The 22,250-nt window shown below is 43.8% G+C and overlaps 1 protein-coding gene across 4 annotated transcripts in view; it reads right to left on the bottom strand.

Moving 5' to 3' along the window:
• Positions 1 to 240: 240 nt before the first annotated feature.
• Positions 241 to 22,250, bottom strand: part of TLK2 (tousled like kinase 2) — a 68,252-nt gene continuing 46,242 nt past the window's right edge. For 3 of the 4 annotated variants that reach the window (XM_086477996.1, XM_086477997.1, XM_086477998.1), the window contains 14 exons: positions 21,090 to 21,182; positions 19,568 to 19,678; positions 18,042 to 18,178; positions 16,506 to 16,658; positions 12,857 to 12,923; positions 10,844 to 10,941; positions 10,390 to 10,471; positions 8,630 to 8,721; positions 7,550 to 7,639; positions 6,888 to 7,057; positions 5,251 to 5,389; positions 4,026 to 4,137; positions 2,930 to 3,037; positions 241 to 2,551 (listed from right to left, as the gene is read on the bottom strand). In XM_086477996.1, the coding sequence (XP_086334122.1) occupies positions 2,378 to 2,551; positions 2,930 to 3,037; positions 4,026 to 4,137; positions 5,251 to 5,389; positions 6,888 to 7,057; positions 7,550 to 7,639; positions 8,630 to 8,721; positions 10,390 to 10,471; positions 10,844 to 10,941; positions 12,857 to 12,923; positions 16,506 to 16,658; positions 18,042 to 18,178; positions 19,568 to 19,678; positions 21,090 to 21,182 (1,626 nt within the window). In that variant the 3' untranslated portion in view covers positions 241 to 2,377. Of the gene's footprint in view, positions 2,552 to 2,929; positions 3,038 to 4,025; positions 4,138 to 4,985; positions 5,020 to 5,250; positions 5,390 to 6,887; positions 7,058 to 7,549; positions 7,640 to 8,629; positions 8,722 to 10,389; positions 10,472 to 10,843; positions 10,942 to 12,856; positions 12,924 to 16,505; positions 16,659 to 18,041; positions 18,179 to 19,567; positions 19,679 to 21,089; positions 21,183 to 22,250 lie in introns of those variants that run through there. The other variant, XM_086477999.1, reaches the window with a different exon arrangement.

Here is a 22,250-nt window from a genome sequence, read left to right as displayed (position 1 = left end):
ACAAGGAAGGTGTCGCAGCCAGAATTCTACCAGGGTTCTTCACTGCTATCAGCCCTGGGAAAGGCCAACGCTGTCCCCAGGCCCCGGGTGGGTGTCGCACAGCAGGAATAAATGCATCTGACACGAAACTAATCACACCCACAGAGATAGCACATAGTGTATGTCCAAGAAACAACAGGACCGGGATAGAAAAACCCTTTTAGAGTTCTCCCCGATGCGGACAGACACCGCACACAAATCATCCGTTTCAGCAAACGGGATGAAGCATCAATCCTGACTTCACCCGACAGAGGCTGAATAGACGTGTCGAAGCGCTGCTTGCTAAACAGTTAACTTCTGCACTAGAGCAGCAGAGATGGAAAGGGCTAAGAAATTATGGCTGAGGATTTAAAGATGCAGTATTTCTTTTCTTTGTTTAAAACACTAGTTTAGAGACCACCTTAATGCAGCTGCAAGCGAATACATCCAATGAAAACCCAAGAGTCACTACAAAAATAGTAATAAGAATCAAAACAGCAGAGTTCTCCACTTCCATGTCCATTGCTTAATTTCAACAGATTTTCAATTCCTCCATTTTTCAGTTAAGCACAAGTTCCTGATCAAGTTTCAGTCTAGTATTTGCAGACGATGGCTTAGAGTAAGGCAGACAAGTGGTAGTTCTCTCCAGAAGCGCGTGACAGAGAACGTCGCTTGCCCCGAGAACACCATTTGGGCACTGAGCGCCCCAAAGAGCCCACGTGCTGCGGGTACAAGCCTGGAGGTGCCACACAGAGCATAGTCCACGCCACGGTGGTCTGGGTCTTGGGTTAGGAAGTGGGCACAGGGTAATTTGTTTTTTAACCACCACCCTGAATTGCAGTAGCGCACCGCTCAGCTCCCGCCCAAGACCAGCTTCGCTCTCGAACACTGCATCTTTAAATATTTCTGGCTATGAACTCCTGCCACATGTTAGGAGCACTCCAACCTGGCTGCCACATGTTCAAGTGCTGTGCTTTCTGTGGGTGTTTTCAGTTTTCCTTCAATGTGGGGGGAAAAGGGGGCAGAGTGGGGACAAGAGGCTTGCGTTTCACAGCAGGCAGACTCCAGCGGAAGGTGTAAGACCCCTGGAGGCTGATTACAGAAGGGAGACAAAAATAACAATTAGGGTGTTTGCTCCTTTCAAGAACATTATCTCGTTGCCTCTCATTTGAAATCAGATGCAGCGACGGCAGCAAGTTAGGAAAGTCAGCAAGTTTTAAAAGGAAAGTGTTAAGGGAGAGAGGAAGCTTTGCTGCCACGTTACCTAACTGAGAAGAGCAGACAAGTCTTCAGCTTCGGATTTTTAGAACATGAACACGATATGTACAGTACTGCATGAGCACAGATCACCCCTGTGATCAACTGAGCCGTGCTCAGATCCCTTCCCGTTCGCTGCCTGCCTTTTCAACAGTCAACAGCTGTCATGCTCACGAGAGCAGAGAGCACGTCATGAACACGTCAGGGGGGGGGTTTCAAAAAGAACAGCACTTCAAATAAATTAAAAAGGTGCAACCGTTGTGAGAGCTGTGAAGCAGCAGCTGAAAACCTTGTGGCAGTCTGAGCTGTGATCCACTCTGATCACAGGAGCTCTACGCAGGCCTGTTCTCCTAGGGGCTTCACCGCCCTCCTGAGAAGGTGAATTAGTCGTAAGAGGCCACCCCAAGGGAGCAGAAAGCTGCACCATCTGCAGAATGGACACTGCCATGAACCTGCTAATACGGGTTTCACTTTAAGACCAGAAAACTGTTTTCTTCCAAAAAAATGTTATTTTTAAAAAACTGAAATTAATTAGGGGTAAAACACTAACTCTAGTGCCATGAACAGGCAGGATCAACTTTTTTCCCCTCCAAAGGGCAAAGAGTCATATACCATCCCCAGCTGAACCTTGGTGCTTCGAGCTTTTCAGGAGATGTTACCTAAACTTTATTAAAAGAAAAAGAACAATGTTTAAATATCAACACTGGACTAGCCCAGTCTTTTTCCAAAGTCCACATTCTTCATATGAAGCACACACGGCGTCCTGGATTCCCCAAGGCTGCATGTTCAGAAGTTCACAGTACATGGAACCATGTCTTTGTGTATTTTCTTGAGTTTCCCCTCCTTGCTCAGAGCAGCCACCCTTTTGTGGTCATTTACTGGACAAACCTCAAGCCATCTCCTATCCACATGGCTTGGCCTAGATGCCGAAGGTTTTCTTGATGAAAGTTGATGTTGTCATGCTCTATGGATGGAAAAAAGCAAGAGAAAAAAAGCACCTGGTACAGGTTTCTTGAGACCCTTGCAGATTCCTTTATTTCAAAGCTGTTTCTGAAAGTCTTTTTGCCGGTTTCTCAAGCAGTTTTTGGCCTATTACTCTGTCTCAGTTTGAAGAACTGTTATTGGATGATCCAGAGGTTGATGCAATTGCAGCTCCAGCTGGGCTGCTTGTGGATACAGATTTGCGGATGTGAGGCAGCAAGTAGGGGTCACAGGCCAGCTGCTGGACATCTATCCGATCCTCCTTTCGGTAGGCCAAACAGCGTCTGATAAATGCCTGCAGACACCCCAAAGGCAAAACAAGAATTAGCAGACGGACAGAAAGAAGAAGCTTTCTTTGACAGAGAACTCTTTGGGAGCGGGACCAATCTGACAACCCCAGCGCCGAAATTCCTTCCCCAGCGACCCCAGAGGCAGCCCAGCTCCTAGAGCAGCAGCTCATCCTTCCTCAGGAGAAAGCCCGGGCAGCGGCCCACACCGCGCTCTGTTCAGTCCTCAGCCTGACATCTGCAACGCGAAGCCACCGCCTGCTCCGCAGGAGGCAAGCGCTGAACACAGAACTCCTGCCGGTTTCAGGGAAACCAAGAGGAAGGAACGGCCAGTGCCGATCGCTGACCGACCCACGCAGCGCGATCAAACTCGCTGCGAGATTTACCTTTGCTTCTGGCGTGACTACTGGCTTTGGAGGGAACTGCACCTCGGTAGCTTTCAGAATTGTGTTCTCCTGCAGAATATCTTGTTGTGACTGGTTGTGACCGAAGGGCTACCGAATAAATGGAAGACAGTTGTTAAAGGTGGATGACAGGCCTTAAAACCCCCCACACTATTACTGTTTATCATCACTTGACATCAACGTTTTTCCAGGCCAGAAGCCTGTGAGTGTTGTGAAGGTGCTGCAGATTCCAGCTGGGGAAGCAGGACACATTGCTCCCACGCTTAAACTCAGCAAAAGGGACCAGGCTGGAACACGTCTGGGGTGTCTCCGGCTCAGGCAGGGGAGAACTCCGCCTGCTTCCAGACCTTGTAGGTCAGCTTCGGCACTTGCAAGAGGGCCTTCCCCCATCTAAGCTGTCAGGAGATTCACCCACTTCAATCTTTGCTGGGCTGGTTCCACCATTTATCCGACTGACAGTACTAAGCAACACGGTGTGTTTGTCAGGCGAGGCTTTCACAACACTTGGTTACCAAGGACTCGTGAAAACAACAGCTGATGGAATCCTTTTCCTGCTCCAACCTATTTCTTCTGTTGTTATAGAACAAGTTACCTTTTCTCAGGACAAATCACCTTTTCCTGATCCAGATTCTTCCCTTCCAAAAGCCACCCTAAAAACTTCTAGAGTGGGTCTTGGTACCTACTTTTTTTTTCTCTAAACCACTTGCAGCCATCAAGCAATATCATGCTCAACAAAGACTTAGTGCACTGAAAGCACGACAAAACAGCGCCAGATCAAGAACCTCAGGTGTCTGGCCCTGAGCAATACACTTGTCCTGCCCAGAATGGTCTCAGTGGGAACATGCCCAATGGAAAGAGTTGTTCTGCAGAACATTGCTTCTGAAGGAAGTGCCATGTAGAGCAAAACACCACCTAGTAAATTCTCCCACTTCATTAGCGTGGACTCTGCCTTGGAACTGATGCCAAGGAGACAAGGTGGAAGCGCCTTCTAAGCCTGAGGAGAAGGAAGCAGACGCCAGGGCTGCCTCCCAAAAGGTTTGGGAATCACCACTAAGAAAGGAGTTAAATGCCTTCTTACCTTTCTGCCATAGAGACACTGATAGAAGATGACTCCTACTGACCAGACATCAACTTTATTTGAAATCTTTGGAGGTTCTTTCCCAACCACAAAACATTCTGGTGGCAAATACCTAATCAGAAGGAAGTGACAACAGGTTATGAGCAGCATCTCCAAATACTTTCAATCATTTTTTTCAGCTTCTGTCATCAGATATTGGCTTGGGACTTGAGGGACCCAATTTCATTCCTGTGCATCTTCGGGCCAAGATCACCCATGCATACCCCTTCTGCAAACGGATCCCAACGACGCTCCAGACACTCGGTCCGAGCTAGTCAGCACAGTCAGCTTCTTTTCACCAGAGCACGTAAAATAACCCCATCTCCTTTCATCTTCAGAACTGGTATTTGCTCTTAAAAGGGCTTGGCCAATAATTCCACAATAGAAACACAGAGCCAAAATACATATTTCTAGAAATACAACGCCACATGCCATGTCCTAGAGACACTCAGCCTTGCTCAAACTCCAGTTAGCTTCATTTTTAGGAACAGAACAAAACTGTACAACACAGAATGCCTTAACAACTGTTCCCGTACGACTGCTGCCTGTAGTGACAGTCTGCTGCTTGGGCAATAGCTAAGAATCACATTCAGTGGCACTCCCCCTAGGTCTTGCTCTCAGCCATGGGTGATGCAGTGACAACATTTGGCACTAAGGATAAAGTATTGCTGAAAACATCTTTCATGTGACACTTGAAAGCGAAGCCCTGGCTATAGGCAGCACTATTTACATATATGCGAGATTTACATCTTTTGTAAGAGTTAACTATGGATTTTCACCTCCTCGTTTCACTGGAATACTCCCCGATGTACCTGAATTTCCAAACAGGCATGGTATTCTCCTCCTTGCTTAAACTGTTAGACAGTGCCATTGTGGACTGTGAAACAGCAGCCAAGCTCCACTTCAGAGCTTGCTACCCCAGCAGCATGCAGCATACGCAGTTTTTCACCAGGCCCTTTGGATAAGAGATCGTTTTCAAATGTATAAACGCTAACCCACTGAAAAGTAAAAAGCTGCCAGCCTCAAAAGGAGCTGCGTGACAGCAGCAGCAGTTTCCAGGTTCTCAAACCTCCAGTGTCTCAAGCGGTCACAGACAATGGCAGCACATACAGAGCTGACATAGATCCAAAGTTGTTTATAAACTGTTCTCCACCTGTAACTTGCAAGCGCCCCATGTGATGCTTACCAGTAAGTACCAGCCCCCTGCGATGTCAGTTCCATGCCATCCACAGAGTTGTAGCTGTCATCATCCATGATTTTGGAAAGTCCAAAATCTGTGATTTTTATCTCTCCACATGCAGTACCATTGACTAGAAGAATGTTACCTAGACAGAGGAAGGAAACAGCCCCTTAGGATACGCATCTAGCAGGAAAAAAACCCAAGAATAAAATCACATTGAACTCTGGCACTCTGCATGAGAGAACAAGGAACCTCCACAGTGAGCTGCAGCAGCCCGAGGTAGATGTTTTAACACTCAATACCCTGAGCTCCTGAGCCAACTCAGCTCCCACCAAGTGCTCGAACTGATCTGCCCATTCTTCAATGACCCAGTGGCCCGACATTACTTGGAGCCTCTGGACTTTGAGCCCTACCACCCAAACGAGCTTGATGCCCGTGCTGTTTGGACCCCTCCCAAAGGTCCCGTTGGAAGGGCAGGTCAAAGAGGAGGATTAAGGAGAGAAGCACGCATACACAATTATGACTCATTCTGCCCAGAAGTCTTGACTTGCCCTGACCTCTCAACAAGCCAGAAACTCTCTCCTTCCTGGCAGTGCTCCCCAGTGGTTTTCTAAGCTCAAAAAGGACAATTACTGCTTAGGCAAGAGTCTTTTACAAATCCATCAAGGATCAAGAAGTCAGGTATCACTGTTTTTCTCAAAGCCTACAATAAAGCAGCAGAATCGTGCGTGATGGCAGCGGATGAATCACAGCTTTAGACAACTGTAGGCAGAGCGCTGCGGCATGCTCAGACAACCCAACAGTCGGCAGCTGGGGGAAGAAACCGGGTCACTAGAACTAGCGCAACAGCACCACCTCCCGTACAGATTCCTCACGCTGACGCAATAAACCACATCACATACCAGTTACACAATGCTGATGAAGTGCCACCAGTATAGGCAGACAAGCCAGGGATAACTGCCCAAAGAGATGGCTGAATTTTACTGGACTAGGACAAAAAGCTATGTATCCAACACACACCACCCCAAAAGAGAGCACTTCCATCTTTACCCTCGTGATTCTGCCCAACGGTAAAGGGAAATCTGCCACATTTGGAAAGGACCTTCTACACGGCAGGTGTTACTGAATTCAAAGGCAGACCTGAGCAGTTTGACTGTATGTTCTCAGCTTTGTGAGCTGCCACAGAGTATGAAAAAACAAACACTTCCAAGTTAGCTTCTGCCTCCAACTTTTCAGGCAGATGATTACAGAAAGAATAAGCCAGAAGAATGCGAACATGAAACACACTAGCAATTATGGGAGCCTTTATGAAGCAATAACAGAAGCTCTCAACAGCAGAATACAAGCAGGACATTAAGAAACCAAACACAGACACTTGGTGGTTCAAGTGCTCATTCTGAACAAGGAGGCTACTTTTTCTGGAATGTGACTTCCTTGTTTTATGTTGCAATTCTGGGAGACAATACCCTTTTCACAGCATGTTCTATGCATTGTAGGTTATTTTTTTTCTTGTTGCAAGTTAGTTTTCCCAGAGAGCCCTGTCTCCTTTCTGCTGTCTGACCAAAGTAAACTTCCCCACGTTACTTATAACCCATTACCTTTAGTCAGCATCCTTAAGCACGTCAGCTAGCAGCACAGCGTACCTGGTTTAAGGTCATAGTGTATGATGGGAGGTTTGATTTCATTTAGGTATTTTAAAGCATTCACAATCTGCATGATAATGGATCGCGCCTCTTTCTCCGACATTAGCTTGTGCTGTTTCAGGTAGAAGTCCAGATCATTTCCCTCACAGTATTCTAACACTGTACAAAACCTGAAGGCAAAACAGTAATTGTAATTAAGGGACCTGATAGCAACCAGAACACGTTGTTATTGCTTGTCTGTAAGACTCACCTATTTGGTCAACATATTAAATTAATAGTCCTCCAGCCTATTAATCCCTTTCTAAAAAGAAGCTACCAGGAGCACAGTCCTCAACGCTCAATAGCACAAAGGCCAGAGATCCCCCATTAAGTGCTAGATCCAGAAGCAGAAAGCTGTCTCAGCTGGGGGATTTGCCCCAGTCAACAAGGAGTAGGATTTACTGGTAAAGCACCATATCTGACATTAATATGGCCTACTGGTTTGTGAGCTAGCATCTCTAGAAAACCAATGTATGTTGAAACAGCCTCAGGTATCTCTGCAGTACAGCCTGTAACATTGGTGTGGACACTCGCTGGACTCTCCCTAAAGTTTTAAGAGACCGAATACTTTGCCTGTAGTGAACGGGTCAAATCAAGTCAAAGGACACAGCAACATAACTTACGAGTCAGTATCCAGCGAAAAGTAGTCATATAGCTTAACTATTCGAGGATGATCCAGTTCTTTGTGAATTCTGTACTCTCTACACGCATGTCTGAAAATAGGAAAGTCTGAGCATTAGTCATACAAGTGACTTAATTCTATGTTCTGCAGATAGTGAACCCAGACATACCACACAGCAGTCCAACTTCAATCAAACCCATGCACATTATTCAGCTTAAGACAAGGCAAGCAAACGAGGAACTGCACAGAACAGTTCTTGAGAACCACAGAATCCGAGTGCACCTCAAATGCTGGCAATACTACAAAATAACTAATTTTGATTAATGGTACTGCTTGCCAAAATAGAATAACATCATAAAAAAATCGTTAAGGAATCCAAGACAGCTGAATACAAAAATCAGCAAGTTATAGAAAAATTCCAGGGTGTTAAACATCCAGGCTTCAACCTCATCCAACCCAACTTCCAGGCTTCAAATTCAGCTTAGTTTGTTCCAGTGATTTGTTGGGGAATTAAGATCACAGCTTTATCTTTGAAGCTCTGTTGAGAAGGCTTGGCTGCCGTTCTGCAGCGTTCATCTAACCCATGGCGTTAGCGAGCACGTGTGACCAACGCCAAAAGGCTTCCTGCACCTCCCTTCTAGGCTATGACACACGTTGACCCTTAATCGCCCGTGAAAGTATCAAGTATTCTGGGAAACAAATGGAAGAGGAAGGCTTTCAGGGAGCACAATGCAGGTGTGTACCTGGCAGATGGGCACGGACAACTGTTTCCCACAAGAGCAGAGCTCAGACATTTCAGAGAGGAGCCGCCACGTCAACACTTTCTTCACAGAGCACTACTGGTGCTTTAAAACCTTGTGCCGTAGCGCTTACACAAAACCATGTGTGTGTCTGTGTGTGCACATATTTAAAACGTTTCTAATCTGACCATAACTTTTGCAAATAGCTACTGGGACAGACAGTGGCTTTCAAAATGGGGCAAAACACAGGAAAACAAAATGGCAGCCTGTTCACAGGCACTGGATAACCAAATACAGGAGGAGTCTGGAAACATGGCTGGCTGCTTTACAGCCTTACTTACTTGTGATAGTTTTCTTTCTTCTCATCTCTCCAGTTTTTATTTAACTGGTGTATTTTCACAGCTACATATCTCTGTTCCGTTAAATCAAATGCCTGCAGAGAGAAGAGCTGAAAATCAGTAGGAATCACAACTTCAAGTTAATACTGCAAAAGCAGACAAGCTCTAACAAACCAATATCCCCACCCAGGAAATAAGCATTACGACATACTGAGTGAAGAGCAAACCCACATTTTGATGTAATTAGTTTCACTAATGAAACCAAGCAACTCTGAAAACAATTGAATATTCTGTGCTTTAATCTGACCTTCCCCATGGGCTCTAACTAATGCCGCATTTATGCTGACATTTTACCACCAGAGCTACAATGGGATCAGAAAGGCCAAATTACCAAAATATAGACAGTTAATCACACTGGGAAAGACCCTGCCATTATTCCCCCAAGCCACCTAACCATTTCTACATTCAGTTAAAAAACCCCCAAAACATACAGAGGATTTTCAATATGTTGTTTCACATTGGTAGCTCAGCCTTCCCATCTTGGAGCATAAGGTTTCAGCTTTTTTAGAAGCTGGAAAATTCAATGGCAGAACTGCATAAATCTTGTGCTGTATTTTTCCCTCCAGTTTCGTGCTATTTAGGCAGTCTTGAAAGAATGGACCACTGGCAATTGTGCTCTTGGAGAAATGTGGTAATCTTTTACCTGCTCTGAGAGCAGCAAGAGCTAATAATTTATAGGACAGTGCAAAATCTTATTGTAAGCAGACAAGGATAAACTGTGTCCGCCTCAAAAGTTGTATACTCAACTTCCTAAGGCTTTAATAGATTGGCCAAGACCCTGGAGAAGAAGGACTAAGCATTTCTTTGTTTTAATAACATAGTTACAACTCCTAAGCGCAGTCATAAAGCTTTCATACCCTCTTGCTTTCATCTGTGGAGCCAAGGCTTTCTACTTAGTCAGCAAAGCCTCCAAAGAGCAATTCAGAGTACATACACACAGTTCACACTCTTTTTTCACTACCTGAGCAGTCCAGCCCCCCTGGGTTTAGATATCTGTTGTTGTACTGCATCAAAATAATAAATCACCAGGAAGTTTCCAATATCTGCATTGGCATAGTTATTTCATTCTAGCCAAATTCAACATGAATTAGGAACTACTAGGTAGAGATGGGGAGTATTTAGAACTGGAAAGGCCTTAAGCATAACAGTCAAACAGCAAGCATCCCAGGTCTTGGCCATGTAAGCGTGCTGACACACAAGCAATCCTTACTTCCAAGGAAGTCCCAAGACTACAAACCCACCCACCCTGTCTGCTACTTCAGAGTATAAAATGAACACAGAAGAAAAAAAGCCTCCTGCCCCTAGGAAATGAAGGCTTTGCTCTTATTAGTGGAGCTATTTTCTTAATTTATGGTGACGTTCAGACTTGCTATGCCATACTCAATAAAACTTTGCTACTTAAGGTATTTGTGTGTGGCACTTGAAGAAACAAGTGGCTTGCTTCCCTGTCCTGACAAAATTTGCAGACTTGGTGCAACATTTTCTTGAAATACACATTTGCAGGAAATCTGATCTTTGAGGACAAGGGCAGAACCCAAAAATCTCAAGCCTGCTGTCTAATGCAAGCCAGATGCAACATGTGCCTTGTCCTCCTTCCCTCCACAACCACACACACCATTGAGTAAACAAGTGTAAAAATTCTGCTTACTGCCATCTTTCACTGCAGATTCAGATTACACCACAGATTGCCACTTCAAATTTACCTTATATACTTCACTGAAGCCACCTCTACCCAGAAGATGTAGCAACAAATATCTATCGTTTAGCGTTGGATGGTCTTTAAATCTGGTGAGAAAAACACAGTTTAAGAACACTGACAGAAATAATACCATCTACTGCACAATAAATTACAGCTACTACACGGCTTAGAAACAACATTTTTGCATTAAGACAGAAAAATATTAAACCCCTGTTAACGACTGACAGATTTGACACTATTTGATCACTTTGCACTGATGAAAGGCTATATAATGGTACCCTGATGCACTTGGAAGCCTTTCTCTCACATGAACTTCAGGTTGTATCACCATGCCACCCCCCAGTCAAGTGACATACTAAACTGTAACACCAATTGAAAAAAGATGAAGTGTTTCCCGTTATGAAGGGGACAAACAAAAAATTGTTACACATTCTTGTCCCTGAATCCCATGTGCTTACTGTGAATTATCTTCATTGTGTATCCTTTTCAATTCCCTGATATGTAGATTTCTAACCCTCTCTAGCCGTTCCAACTCTGCCTGGATCTCTGCTTCTTCCTGCACAAGACAAAACCAAAAGGAAAACACAACACTGCGTAAGATAATGCAGCGAGCATTTCCACCTGATTTACGGAAACACAAACGTCATTCCATTTGTGAAGAAGTTATTGGCGAAAAACTTGTTTGGGAGATTAGAGAGATGATCACAGTCAACTAAGAGTCAGGTAGAAGGCGGCAGGAATGAAAACTGACTGGCCACTTTTGTTTACACCTACACACAGACAGGAGCAGACATATCTTCACGCCTTCTAGTTTTTAACATTTTCTGTAATTAATAAGCGCTGTTGCTCTGGTGCTGCTTCTTCCCTGATTAAAAGCTATGCCGCTGGTTTTGGAGGAACTCAGTGTTTGCTGGGATAACAGAAAGAGGACAGCCCTCAGAAATAAGGATCAGGGATGTCATGATGCCACACGGGGATGGGGCAGATCTGAAGAGGATGGAGAATGTGAAAGGACAACATCGGGTTATATTAGTGGTAAGCGATAGAACAGGTCAGAGTGTAACTTAGTGCCATGTGGAGCTTCTGATACGCTGTTTGTAGAGCTGGAAGTTCTGGTGCCCTCAAACATGACGCCAGAATCCGCATCGCTGTGGACAGGGTTGCAAACCTCAATTAAAATGCGCGCCTTGAGCAGTATTATTTGTTATATATGACTCAAGGGACATAGTTACCCATTTGTCTTGTGACTCTGCTCCTTCCCTTCTGAACTTGTTCTATTTTTAGGCATAAAGAATGAGCCAGTTTCCAAAAGCGGAGAAGGATAAGCACAGCTTCAGACAATGCCACAATCCCAGAACATGACTTCATTTTCCATTAAGGTCCATTTCCAAATGGATTCCTCTGTTCCAGGGTGGCACACTACACGCCAGCATAGATGGACCTGCAATTAATCCCCTCCAGCAATGTGGAAGCCGTAGAGCAAGCATGCCTGCAGCATTCTCCTGCCCATATCACTTATCTCTGCTCACAGGTCCATAAACCACAACGGGCAGAGTGCCAGCAGATTCCGTGTGTGCGTTAACTTTCCCTTGCCACCGAAAATAACAAGGAGTAGAGCAGCATTAATGAGGCCTTGCATTCAACTGTGTGTCAGGACAAAACTAAGTTTAGAGCTCAGGCAGCACCTGAGAAAAGAAGAGGGACTCCAGCAATGCATTTGCACACTTCCTTTCTGTTTCGTACGGGAAAGAAAACTCTCTGGCCTTAGCAGAGATCACAGCTAACCAGGATACAACAGAAGACATCTACTTTTTCCCCCCAGGTACTTCCATTTGTTGAAGTGTCCCTGAAAACTTATTTATAGGCTATTGCAACCACTTCAAAGGTAACCAATAGCTTATCTAAATATAACCTCACTTGCAGGTACAGGTCCTACTGAAGCCAATGTGTTTGAAAACAAACGTGCATTACAACTACCTAAACAGTACTAGTTCCCAAAAGCCCAAGAGATTTTATTAGACTGTTACTGATAATGCTGGTTACTCTGATATTGCAAAGAAATTGGAAAGTCAACGGTAGTTGTAGTTTTTGGTGTGTTCTAACAGTTTTCGGTGTGTTCTTATAGTTTTCTTCCCTTGGTCCATCATTTCGTGTTCCCCCATATAAGACACGTACAGAGCCCAGCACTAGGCAGGTCATAGCGACAGAGTAAGATGCAGCGGAACAGTGGAACTCCCTGCATGAAGTCATAACTGTAAACACACAGAAATTATTTACTGAAGCAAAGAACATCTTTCTGGAATACCACTGCCTTGGAAAAAATGATTACAAAATTCTGGCCCTCCCTTTCAAGCAACAAAGCTCCCTCAGTTATCAAACAAACAGTAGTGACCTCTGCAAAGAAATGCTATTGCTCATAGAACACCGAACCAAAAACCTACCGAGAAGCCTTTTCTGCAGTTAGTTCTTACCTTTTTAAGATGACCTAGTCGGAGTTTGAAGATTTCTTCCTGTTCGTGGTATTCTGCTAACGTTAACCTGCACGGAAGAGACAGACCCAATGCATCAGGTTCCAATGTGTGCGATAAAGCGAACAGTCTGCAGAACACACAGCCAGTGGAAGCACCAACTATTCAGTTATGTCAACAGCCAGCAGGGAATTTCGTAGGTAAACTCTGCAATTTTTTTCTTTTAAATAACCAATCTAAAGGAGACCAAAAGCTTAAACCTTGATAAAGCACATATTAATTCAAATCCAAGTCCCTAATAACACCTATTTAGGATAGCGACGGACTTTTAACAAAGAAAGCTAAACCATATCTAAACATGGAACACCAAAGCACAAGTATTCCACATCTTATTCTTCCATTTAGATTTCCATTTGAATTTTCCATGGGATAAGGGGAATAATCCCCATTGTTTGATGGCAAATTATATACAACGTTATCATCCTGGGTGGCTGGCCAAGAAAAGTTTCATCATGTTTTCAACGTCTTTTATAGCCAAAGCCTGCCACGTAGGGCAGAGGCAAAGCACAGCCTTACCCTAAAATAATGACAGATCCCATCACTTGAGAAATGTAATGATGTGCTGAGATCTTTAATCATTTTTCTTCATCAGAAAAACGAATCACTATATTAATTTTATCACTACTCCCAACAAGGAGTTTGGTAACAGCATCAGGCATGTGAACGTAAAGCTATGAAGCCCATATCAACTGCATCTGTTTACTCTGTAAACAAGATATGCACGTGACAGCATACAAGTATCCCTTTTGAACCTAAATCCCAGGGGGATTCCCGTGGCAGCAGCTATGCCCTGCACAGTACTCAGTACAAAGGTTAGGGTATGCGCTCTCCGCAGCATCAGCACCACAACTAGTTTGAGGAGGGGACCGTGTCCTACGTCTGTGCAGGGCTATGGGACCTTGGCTCCCTGTACAGTAAATTGAGAGGAGGTCGTAGTCAGCTGATTAAGTGCTCGTCTTGAAATGCCCCAGCTTCTCTCTGCTGTTGATAACGCAGAGGGTCCACAGAGTTGAAGCAAGTGCTAAAGCAGTTGTCAGCTGATGAATTTAAGGCAAAACTCACAAGGCAAGTTCCCTTTGAAAGAATCTTGACCATAAGGAACTGCTTATTACAAATTAAAGATACAAACACAGCCAGTACCATAAACATTTACCTGTTGTGTCATCCCACATAAAAGCATACTAATTCATACACCCCCTACCCTCCCCCCGACAGCCTGAATTTTAATCAGATTCAGCTAATCTAAGAGACCATCCCAAAAGTTTAGGTCTTTGGTTGGTGTTGCTGTATAAGGAATAAAGACAATTGAATAAAGCAGCAACAAGCTTTCCACATATTCTTCTGCACAAATGAAATACAGGGCTAAACACCAACAGTCCACTCATTAAGCAAGAGATGTAATGAGAACCACCAGGCTAACAATGCCCAAAATAGCTGCCTGTTAGCAGCAAGCATTACCAAAATCAAGGGGGCTCTAAGACAAACACTACCCTGTTTCACAGAAACATGCTTGAAATACACTACTTCTAGTGCAGCTGATGACTCTAAGGTTGCCCAAGCTGCCCTAACGAACCACAGAAAGCCCCAGCAGATTAATCTTCCTGAATGAAATATCTTTTTCTCATTCACAGGCTAGAAACTAGTTTCAGACGAGTGCATGTTTAAATTTGCATCATATGACCTTCCTCTCCTTTTTAAGACACAGCAACAACCATGAACCAAAGAGGAACCAAAACTCAAATGAAGGAATCTGGCTGTCTGCTTCTCATTCAACTTTCAGAAACATTTATATTCAACTTGCCTAAAAGACAGCTTGTGTAAGAATTCCACAAGAAAAAATCCTCCTTCCAAAAATCAGAAAATTCTGTACCTGACACACATTGGTCCAACAAATGCATTTACAGGATAACTAATGATTAAGCAAGTAGTTAGTCAGTACAGTTGCTTCAGCTGATTTGCAAAAACAATGTTTTCGTAAGCTAAAACACTCCACATGAACCACATCCATACACTGGCAAGCAGTTTTTATCAAGAATGCCACAAGAAGCTCTTCTAAACCATAAAGTCCTGAAATATATCAGTGAAGAACGATAAACTAGCAAGAAAGACAGAGAAAAAAAAAGACCTGATAGCACAAAAAGCCTTACTAGCAAACCCAGGTAGAGCTAGATTACATCAAGGCAGGCTCACAACATAGGGAGAAGCTCACTGGGTATCACAGCCATTATCAGATTTCCAGGGACATCAAGACCTGTGCTGCCATGTCTGCAGAACAAGCCCCACTACAGCAGCACCAGTCTGCTGGGGAAAGGCATCCCTACAGAAGTGGGGAAAGCATCCTCCTGTCCCTTCGAAGTGAAAGTTACCACAATGAACAGCAACGCTTCAAAATATCCCTGCAGAGACATTCAAGTCACTTCTCCAAACTCACACGCTGCAACGCAAAAGGACAGCTTTAAAACTTTATTTGGGTCTTTTTAAGCTCACTTGGCCAGAACGAGGGGTAGATGTCTCTATTCAAGCTACTCATTTGCAGAAAGCACGCAGCGCCCTCCAATACGGTACACCTGACCTGCAGGCACCAGCACCCTATTTGGGGGCACCACTCGGGTTGCTGAGAGCACCCTGAAGACCACAATTCACCCAGTCACGTGCCATCCCTGCTGTGACTGCAAAAGGCAGTGGGAGCTTTTGCTTCACATACACTTTTAAAGATCAAGCCCAAGAATTCAAATGGCTCTAGAAACTTGAGGTCAAGTCATGCCCAGGAGATTTCACAGTGCAAAAAGAAACATGTCACAGAGTTATGGGATTAGCCATCAGCAATAAAATGAAGACTGTAAAGGAAACCGGTAGAAGCGAGGGGAAAGTCTCTGACTTAACATACTTCCAACTCACAAAAACTTACAAAAAAACAGTGTTCTGAATTTCTTGTGAGAGACAGCTTTCCTCTCTAAGAACACTGGGACTCTTAAAGCATTGATAACTTCAAAAGAGGTGTGTGTGGGGGGGAAGATGGAATCTTCTGTGAGAAGGAAGAGTAGCACTTCAGCTACTTTTCCCTTTCAGGTATCTGCAAAGGACTGCTTTGGAAATACAGGTCAATGCTTAATGCGCTGTGTTTATAGAGAGCATCTTTTTTCTTCAGTATACCAAATCAATTGTTTGAAAAGCCTCACCAGAAAGTACAAGGAAACAAAGCCTTCTAAATGTGTACCATCTTTTCTTCCCATTAAAAAAAAAGGCATCACATATCACAGCAATACCAAAATCAAATCCGAAGTTGCAACACTTAAGACAGACACCGCTTTTCAAACTTGGCGCAACAGGAATACTGAAAAAGTTACTGCACTCAAAACAAAAGTTAAGCTCATACAAAGTCTGGACTCAGCAATGATCCTTGTTTTACTCCAATGAAAACTATTTAGAACTGCAGCCAGATGTTGCTGAATGCCAGGCTAATTCCACAATATTCATTTGTACATGGAGCGAAGCCTAGAGGCAAGGGCAAGATTCCATTTCCCCGTAGATGTTCTGTGCTCTAATCAAAGCAGGCAGCTTCGCAATGCACCGAGAAGGCCACGTAACCTACGTTTCATTTTCTGCTCCATTGGTCTTGTTCTTGCGCTGCTTCTGCTCATTGCTTGCTGGAGGGGTCTGCCCCATGGCAGGTGGCTTCCGTTTTGCTAACATTTTTCTTTGTCTTTCTATTTCCTCCCGCTGGGAATTTATCCTTTCCTGTTGCCTGGAAAGGAGACAAGAAAAAACCCCATGAAGCAGATAACTAACAGTACGTACTCGGTTGCCTTCAGCATCTGTTCTTAACGGGTTGGAGCAATGAATTTCAAATCAGTTGTACGTGTAAGATTAGTAACAAAATATTTTTGTACAGCAAAGGGGGATGTGCCAAACATTATGACTCAGATTTTTAAAGGTATTTTTTACATAAAAGGGGATTCTTTTCCTGGCCCACAGAAACCTTTCAGTAAGTGAAAGGTTTTATTCATGCTAAGGATATCGAAAAACAAGGAGTTGCTAACCTCACGGAAAACCCAGGTATCCATGGCAAGTCACTAACTTTCCACACACTTTTTCCTAGAAGGCTCTGTTCTAAATCTCAGACTTCCCTGTAAAAACTATTCCTGAAGTCTGACACTGTCTGAGAAAGTATCCTCATACTTCAAGGGTACAGTTAAACTATCCTTAGTTCTCAAATATAACCAACACCAGCCACTATTTCATTAAGAAAACAGTCCCTCCTCCAAGATAAAAAGACTATCGTAAAACATTTTACAGTGATAAAAGCACTCTTGAAATTTCAAGTCTAAATGACTTGAGCATTTACATACTTAATTCACTTTTTAAAAGAGACTGAGATTGCACATAAATATTCCAGAAGTATTTCTTCCAGGTCTTACAGCACAAACTAAGGAAGAATTAGGAAGTTCTTAAGCTGCACCTCCCTACCAGACTACAGAGAAGTGATATGAATTTAAAGGATCACACATAGCTCTCTCTAATGCAATTAATTTGCCAAGTCCTGCTTAAAGGTCTAGGCCAGGTGGGAATAGACTGGATATTTCCATTAACATCCTGCATAAAAGGGTCTCTGATCTTCATTTCCAGGTTTCTGCAGCCCCTTTGATCACTGTTACCAGGAGGCAAAAGAAGTTAAATAGTACGGATCTTGTCTTTTAATCTTCTCTACTTCATACTTAAAAAAAAAAAAGCTAATTAGCCTTCCTTGACTAATGTATGCAAGTATGCAAATCAAATTGATTGACTCATGATACATGTGAGAATTTGATCCACCCCTCCACCCTAAGCACTGCACAGCCAAGTAGGTGCGCTGAGAATACCCAACAGGGCAGCCTACCGCTTCCCAGCCCAGGGGCCAACTCAAACAATTTGATTCCAGTTCAAATCTCTTAGAGGTTTAAGTGGAAATGTATTTGTCACTTCAACGTGAAAACATTCCCCGTTGTCAGTAGCTTGAGTTCCTGTCCGAGCCTTTCATCCATCAGCCACACCATTCTCACACTCCGACATGCAAGACATCACACACAGAACTGCTTAGTTTTTTTCCATCTCTGCCTCTGAAGTCAAAGACAACTCTGTTTGTCCTCACTTGATGAGGTTCTGGAAGGCATAGCCATCTGTCCACTGCTCGGTGAAAGACGCCCCGTGCCGCACCGTGGTGAAGTGACCTAGCCTCAATCGATCCTGCATGCTCTTATCTCTGCATGCCATCTTCTCCTGTTTGGACTGAAAACAAAATAAAACACATGTAAAAATATAAGCCATAAATTAGCAGCTAAGAGCTGTGCTTTAAATCACTACCAGTTCTCACCACTTTCCATTGTTTCAGCACTGCTTATCTGAAACCCCGCTGAAAATCATTGATCAAATTATTGCTGGTGCTTCACACTGGTCTGACAGGCATTTGTTTGACTGCCTCTCCTTTCCAACATTTCAACCTCACCTTTCCTTCCCCATTACTGCTTGGGCACCTCACCCATTCTATGATCAGTTGAAACCAGTCTAGCACTACGATTATAACTATCCCTTTGTACCAGTAGCTTAGCTAGACTCCAGACGTGGCTCTGATCAGGTCCTTATTCGCTCAAATGACAGATGAAGGAAGAAAAAGCACCTTGAATCACTGTTTAGACTAAGATACAGTGATCAGCCAGCTCAGTCCTAGACTTGTGCCACTCCCAGAAGTGACACAATCTGTTAGGTCACCAACATGCACAAAATCTGGTGGTGGTGTCTGTCCACAGCGTTTCCAGTAAGTGAGAGGAAATTTCCACCGCCCGAGATGAGAGCGGCAAAGTTTCAGATAGTCAGGATTAAAGGTGAAGCACCAGAGCTCCTCCCTGGAGCTACACACCACCCACCTGAACGCCAGGACTACCTAACACCTAGCCCAGAGTTACAAATACTCCCAGAAAGGAGAGTCCCATTCAGCCAAGAACAATCATCTCTGTGACAAAATCAACTCAAACAGACTGCACGTACTGGCCAGCACCCTGGTACATTTGCCCATCCAGTGCCCACAAACAATAGATGTAATTGGCCAACAGGTGAAAGAGCAATCAAACCCCCACATTGTTCACTCATCAGGAAATCTTTCAACACTTAGGCAGCCTGGACGCTGGTGAACAGCAGCCTGGCACTTTCCTCAGTGTCTTTAATGTGCTGTTTTGAGTGTTATATAAAGCAACGATCTCCAGCTTTGCTGTTTGAAAGAAGGAAAGGTCTAAATCACTTGCCCATGTCATGGAGCCTATCTGGCAATTTCACTGCACAATGGGATACTGCTCTTGTGTTGCCAGAGCTGGACAACGTTGCTTTGCAGGTGTATGAGTTTCCAAATCCAGTAATGCCCGCTGCATTTAGAGCTCAGACTATTTCACTTAAGCAAGAAAAATCACTCTTTTGAGACTGTGAAAAGTAATCAAACCAAAACATTCTGAACCATTGCAGTCTAAGGATTATGTTCCTATTTGCAGAGGAATAATTCAAGACAGAATTCCAGCTGTCTTTTACCACTAAAGCAATGGGAGCAGGTTATCACTGCTCAAAAGACAACAGAGAAGTTTTCAAGGACATGAACTGTGACTGCAGAGATGTGGCAAGTCCCCTGCTCACCTTTTCTATAAGAAGCTTCTTGCTCATCGTTACACATCTATTCAACCGCTCCTTGTACTTCTCCAGCATCTTTTGCTGTTCATCGATCTGCCGTCTCAAATCGCAGTTGGCCTAAAAGCGAGCAAAGAAAAGCCTTTGACTTTAAACAACTCAAAGAGACAAACTAAGCATCACCTAAGAAGAAGTTTCTCCAGCTAGCTCTAAGCATCAGATTAAAGCAAGCAAATCAGCAAGATAAGAAAAAAAAAAAAAAAAAAGACTAGGTTCCTCTTAGCAGAACGGCCAAGCCAAGCTCTTCAATTTTTAACCCACTTGAATCTTAACACCCCTCCAGAAGAGCGAAATGCTATCATCCTGGTTTACATATAAGGATCTAAGGTACAGAGAGACTAAACACAAGCATAAGCAATTATATTTTTATTTTTTTAAACATTAAGACCTTGCCACAGCTACCAAGTCTCAAAATAGCTTAGTCATCCCTGGACTGTTCTCGCTCTTTAGCCACAATATTGGCAGAGGAAAAGGATGGGGTAACTCCCTTTGCACTTCCAATGAAATTCTTGTTCAAGTTACTATCCATCAGCCCTGCTATACAGACTGCTCCCAGCAACAGCTGCTGGTTAACACCACCACAGCGTACAGCAGGATTTTGTGTGAACCATTTTCACTGATAAAAAGTTAAATTTAACCATTCCCCTTCCAACCAATAGTCTGGCTTCTGATTAAACAGCAAATGGTAAAAAAAATACATCTATTTTCTGCTTCATGGGTTGTTTTCCACAAACCCACATGTGCCTCTGTGCATGTCTCTATGAGCTTGTCTTAGCTTTTTTAGGTGCTGAGACCAGACACACTCAGAGGGCCTTCCCCCTTTAACGTGCCTTCTAACCCTTTTCAACACTTCACAACAGATGCCTCTCCAGCTGATGAAAGCTAAATCAATTTGAACTCCTCCATGAAGACAAGATCCTTGATTTAAAGGTATTTGTCTTTTCCTGAAGAATACTAAGGGATTAAGAGAAGCTTTGTTCTTTTGGTTTGACCAAAAGATGTTCTCCTCATCTCTATACACGTCACTGACTCTCATAATGAGTATTTCAGAGCACAACCCAGTCTACTGAAAGGCTAAACAAAAAGCTGAGTAAGCTCCTCAATACTTAGAAGAGGGGAATAATTCTGCAGATAAACTTGTTAGGTTAGCTAGCAAAATACACAAGTGTGCAATAACCGAAGGCAGGCCAACAATACTGCTGAGGACACAACCACCTGAACGACGACGACTCGGCACTGCATAGCCACAGTCACTGCTACGCTGCTTGTGGATTCAAGCAGCCCCAAACTGAGTATCTACGAGCCAGACAATCATCCTGCAAGTAAGGGATGACCAGATTTGTTTTACCTTGCGAGCGTTGGTTCTACGAACTGTATACAAAATCCTGCTCTGCAGCCTAGCCGGCACAAGCAATTCTAGGTATCTTTAAATAGCAGCTTTTAGAAGAGCTGTCCCACTTTAAATACTTACTCTTAATAAGTCATCTATCCTCCCCTCCTTCTTCTCCAAGTCAGAGTTCTTACTGTTTTCTAGTGCAGATATTTTTTCCATTGTGAGGTCAGACTGTAGGGAAAAATCACCATAAACCACATTTAAGAAAAACAGATGATATTTCAGATAGTCACCACGTAACATCACAGTGTAACCCCCCCCATCTCAACAGTTAGGTCTAAGAAGGAGGAACTAATCCCCTGCATCCTAGCAGTTGAGGGGAAGAACTTTCTCCGTTCTTCATTTCCACACTGCACGGCGGGCTCCTCCAGCACAGGAGGTTTGGTCAGCTAGCACAAAGCTGCTCTGGAGAACACAAACCAGCAACACGTAACAGGCTACAACATCCTCTGTGTCCTGCAAAGTTTGTTTTTATAGTCAAGTTCTGCCCACTCCTTGGTGGTATCTGATATTCACTGTCCTCTCCTGCAGCATAGCTTGTACAGGACAAAGGCTTAATAAAACCCCCACCAAATCCCAACCCTCAGTTGGAAGATCAAATTTATGACACCTTTCACGGGCACAGACAACCACCTGCTAGACAAAAGACATTACCTGCAGGTTCTAAGGTGTTCTTGACAGAAAGCACAGGTCTTAATGGACTGATGGAAGGAATATTAGGCACAAGCCTTTGTTTCTGACAAACGGATGTGTTAGTGCCCACTAGGGACAGGAGCTTTATAGTTCTGGAGTGAAACCTATTTGGAAAGTTTTATGGGGTGCAGCACATCTCAAATACCTTCACCAATGAAGTGAGTTATACCCAGGAAGAGAAGGCAAAAGACATATACTATGATCCCTAGCAGTAGGAGTATTTCAAAGAACAGAAGGGGAAGAAGTCAGTATGTACCTGAACACGGCATCTAAAATACCCAGGTCAACACAGATGTCACATTTATGGCTAGCAAACAACTACCCTGGTTCTGGGAAGAGCTAGCAGAGACTTACCTGTGGAGCTGTTATATAACTGTTCTCCAAGTTTCAGGCTTGCCTGGAAGCTAACGCCATCAAGTAAGAGACAAACTTGGCTGACAGTTGCTTCTCTACATATGCCCAGTATGGGAAAGATCAAAAAGAACAGAACACCAGCATTGCACATCAAGCAAGATAAGCCTAAATCCCAAAAGACAAAGGGGAGGC

This window comes from Leptosomus discolor, chromosome 25, assembly GCF_034619465.1.
Source record: "Leptosomus discolor isolate bLepDis1 chromosome 25, bLepDis1.hap2, whole genome shotgun sequence".
Classification (NCBI taxonomy): domain Eukaryota; kingdom Metazoa; phylum Chordata; class Aves; order Leptosomiformes; family Leptosomidae; genus Leptosomus; species Leptosomus discolor.
This window is presented reverse-complemented; position numbering and strand designations above follow the sequence as displayed.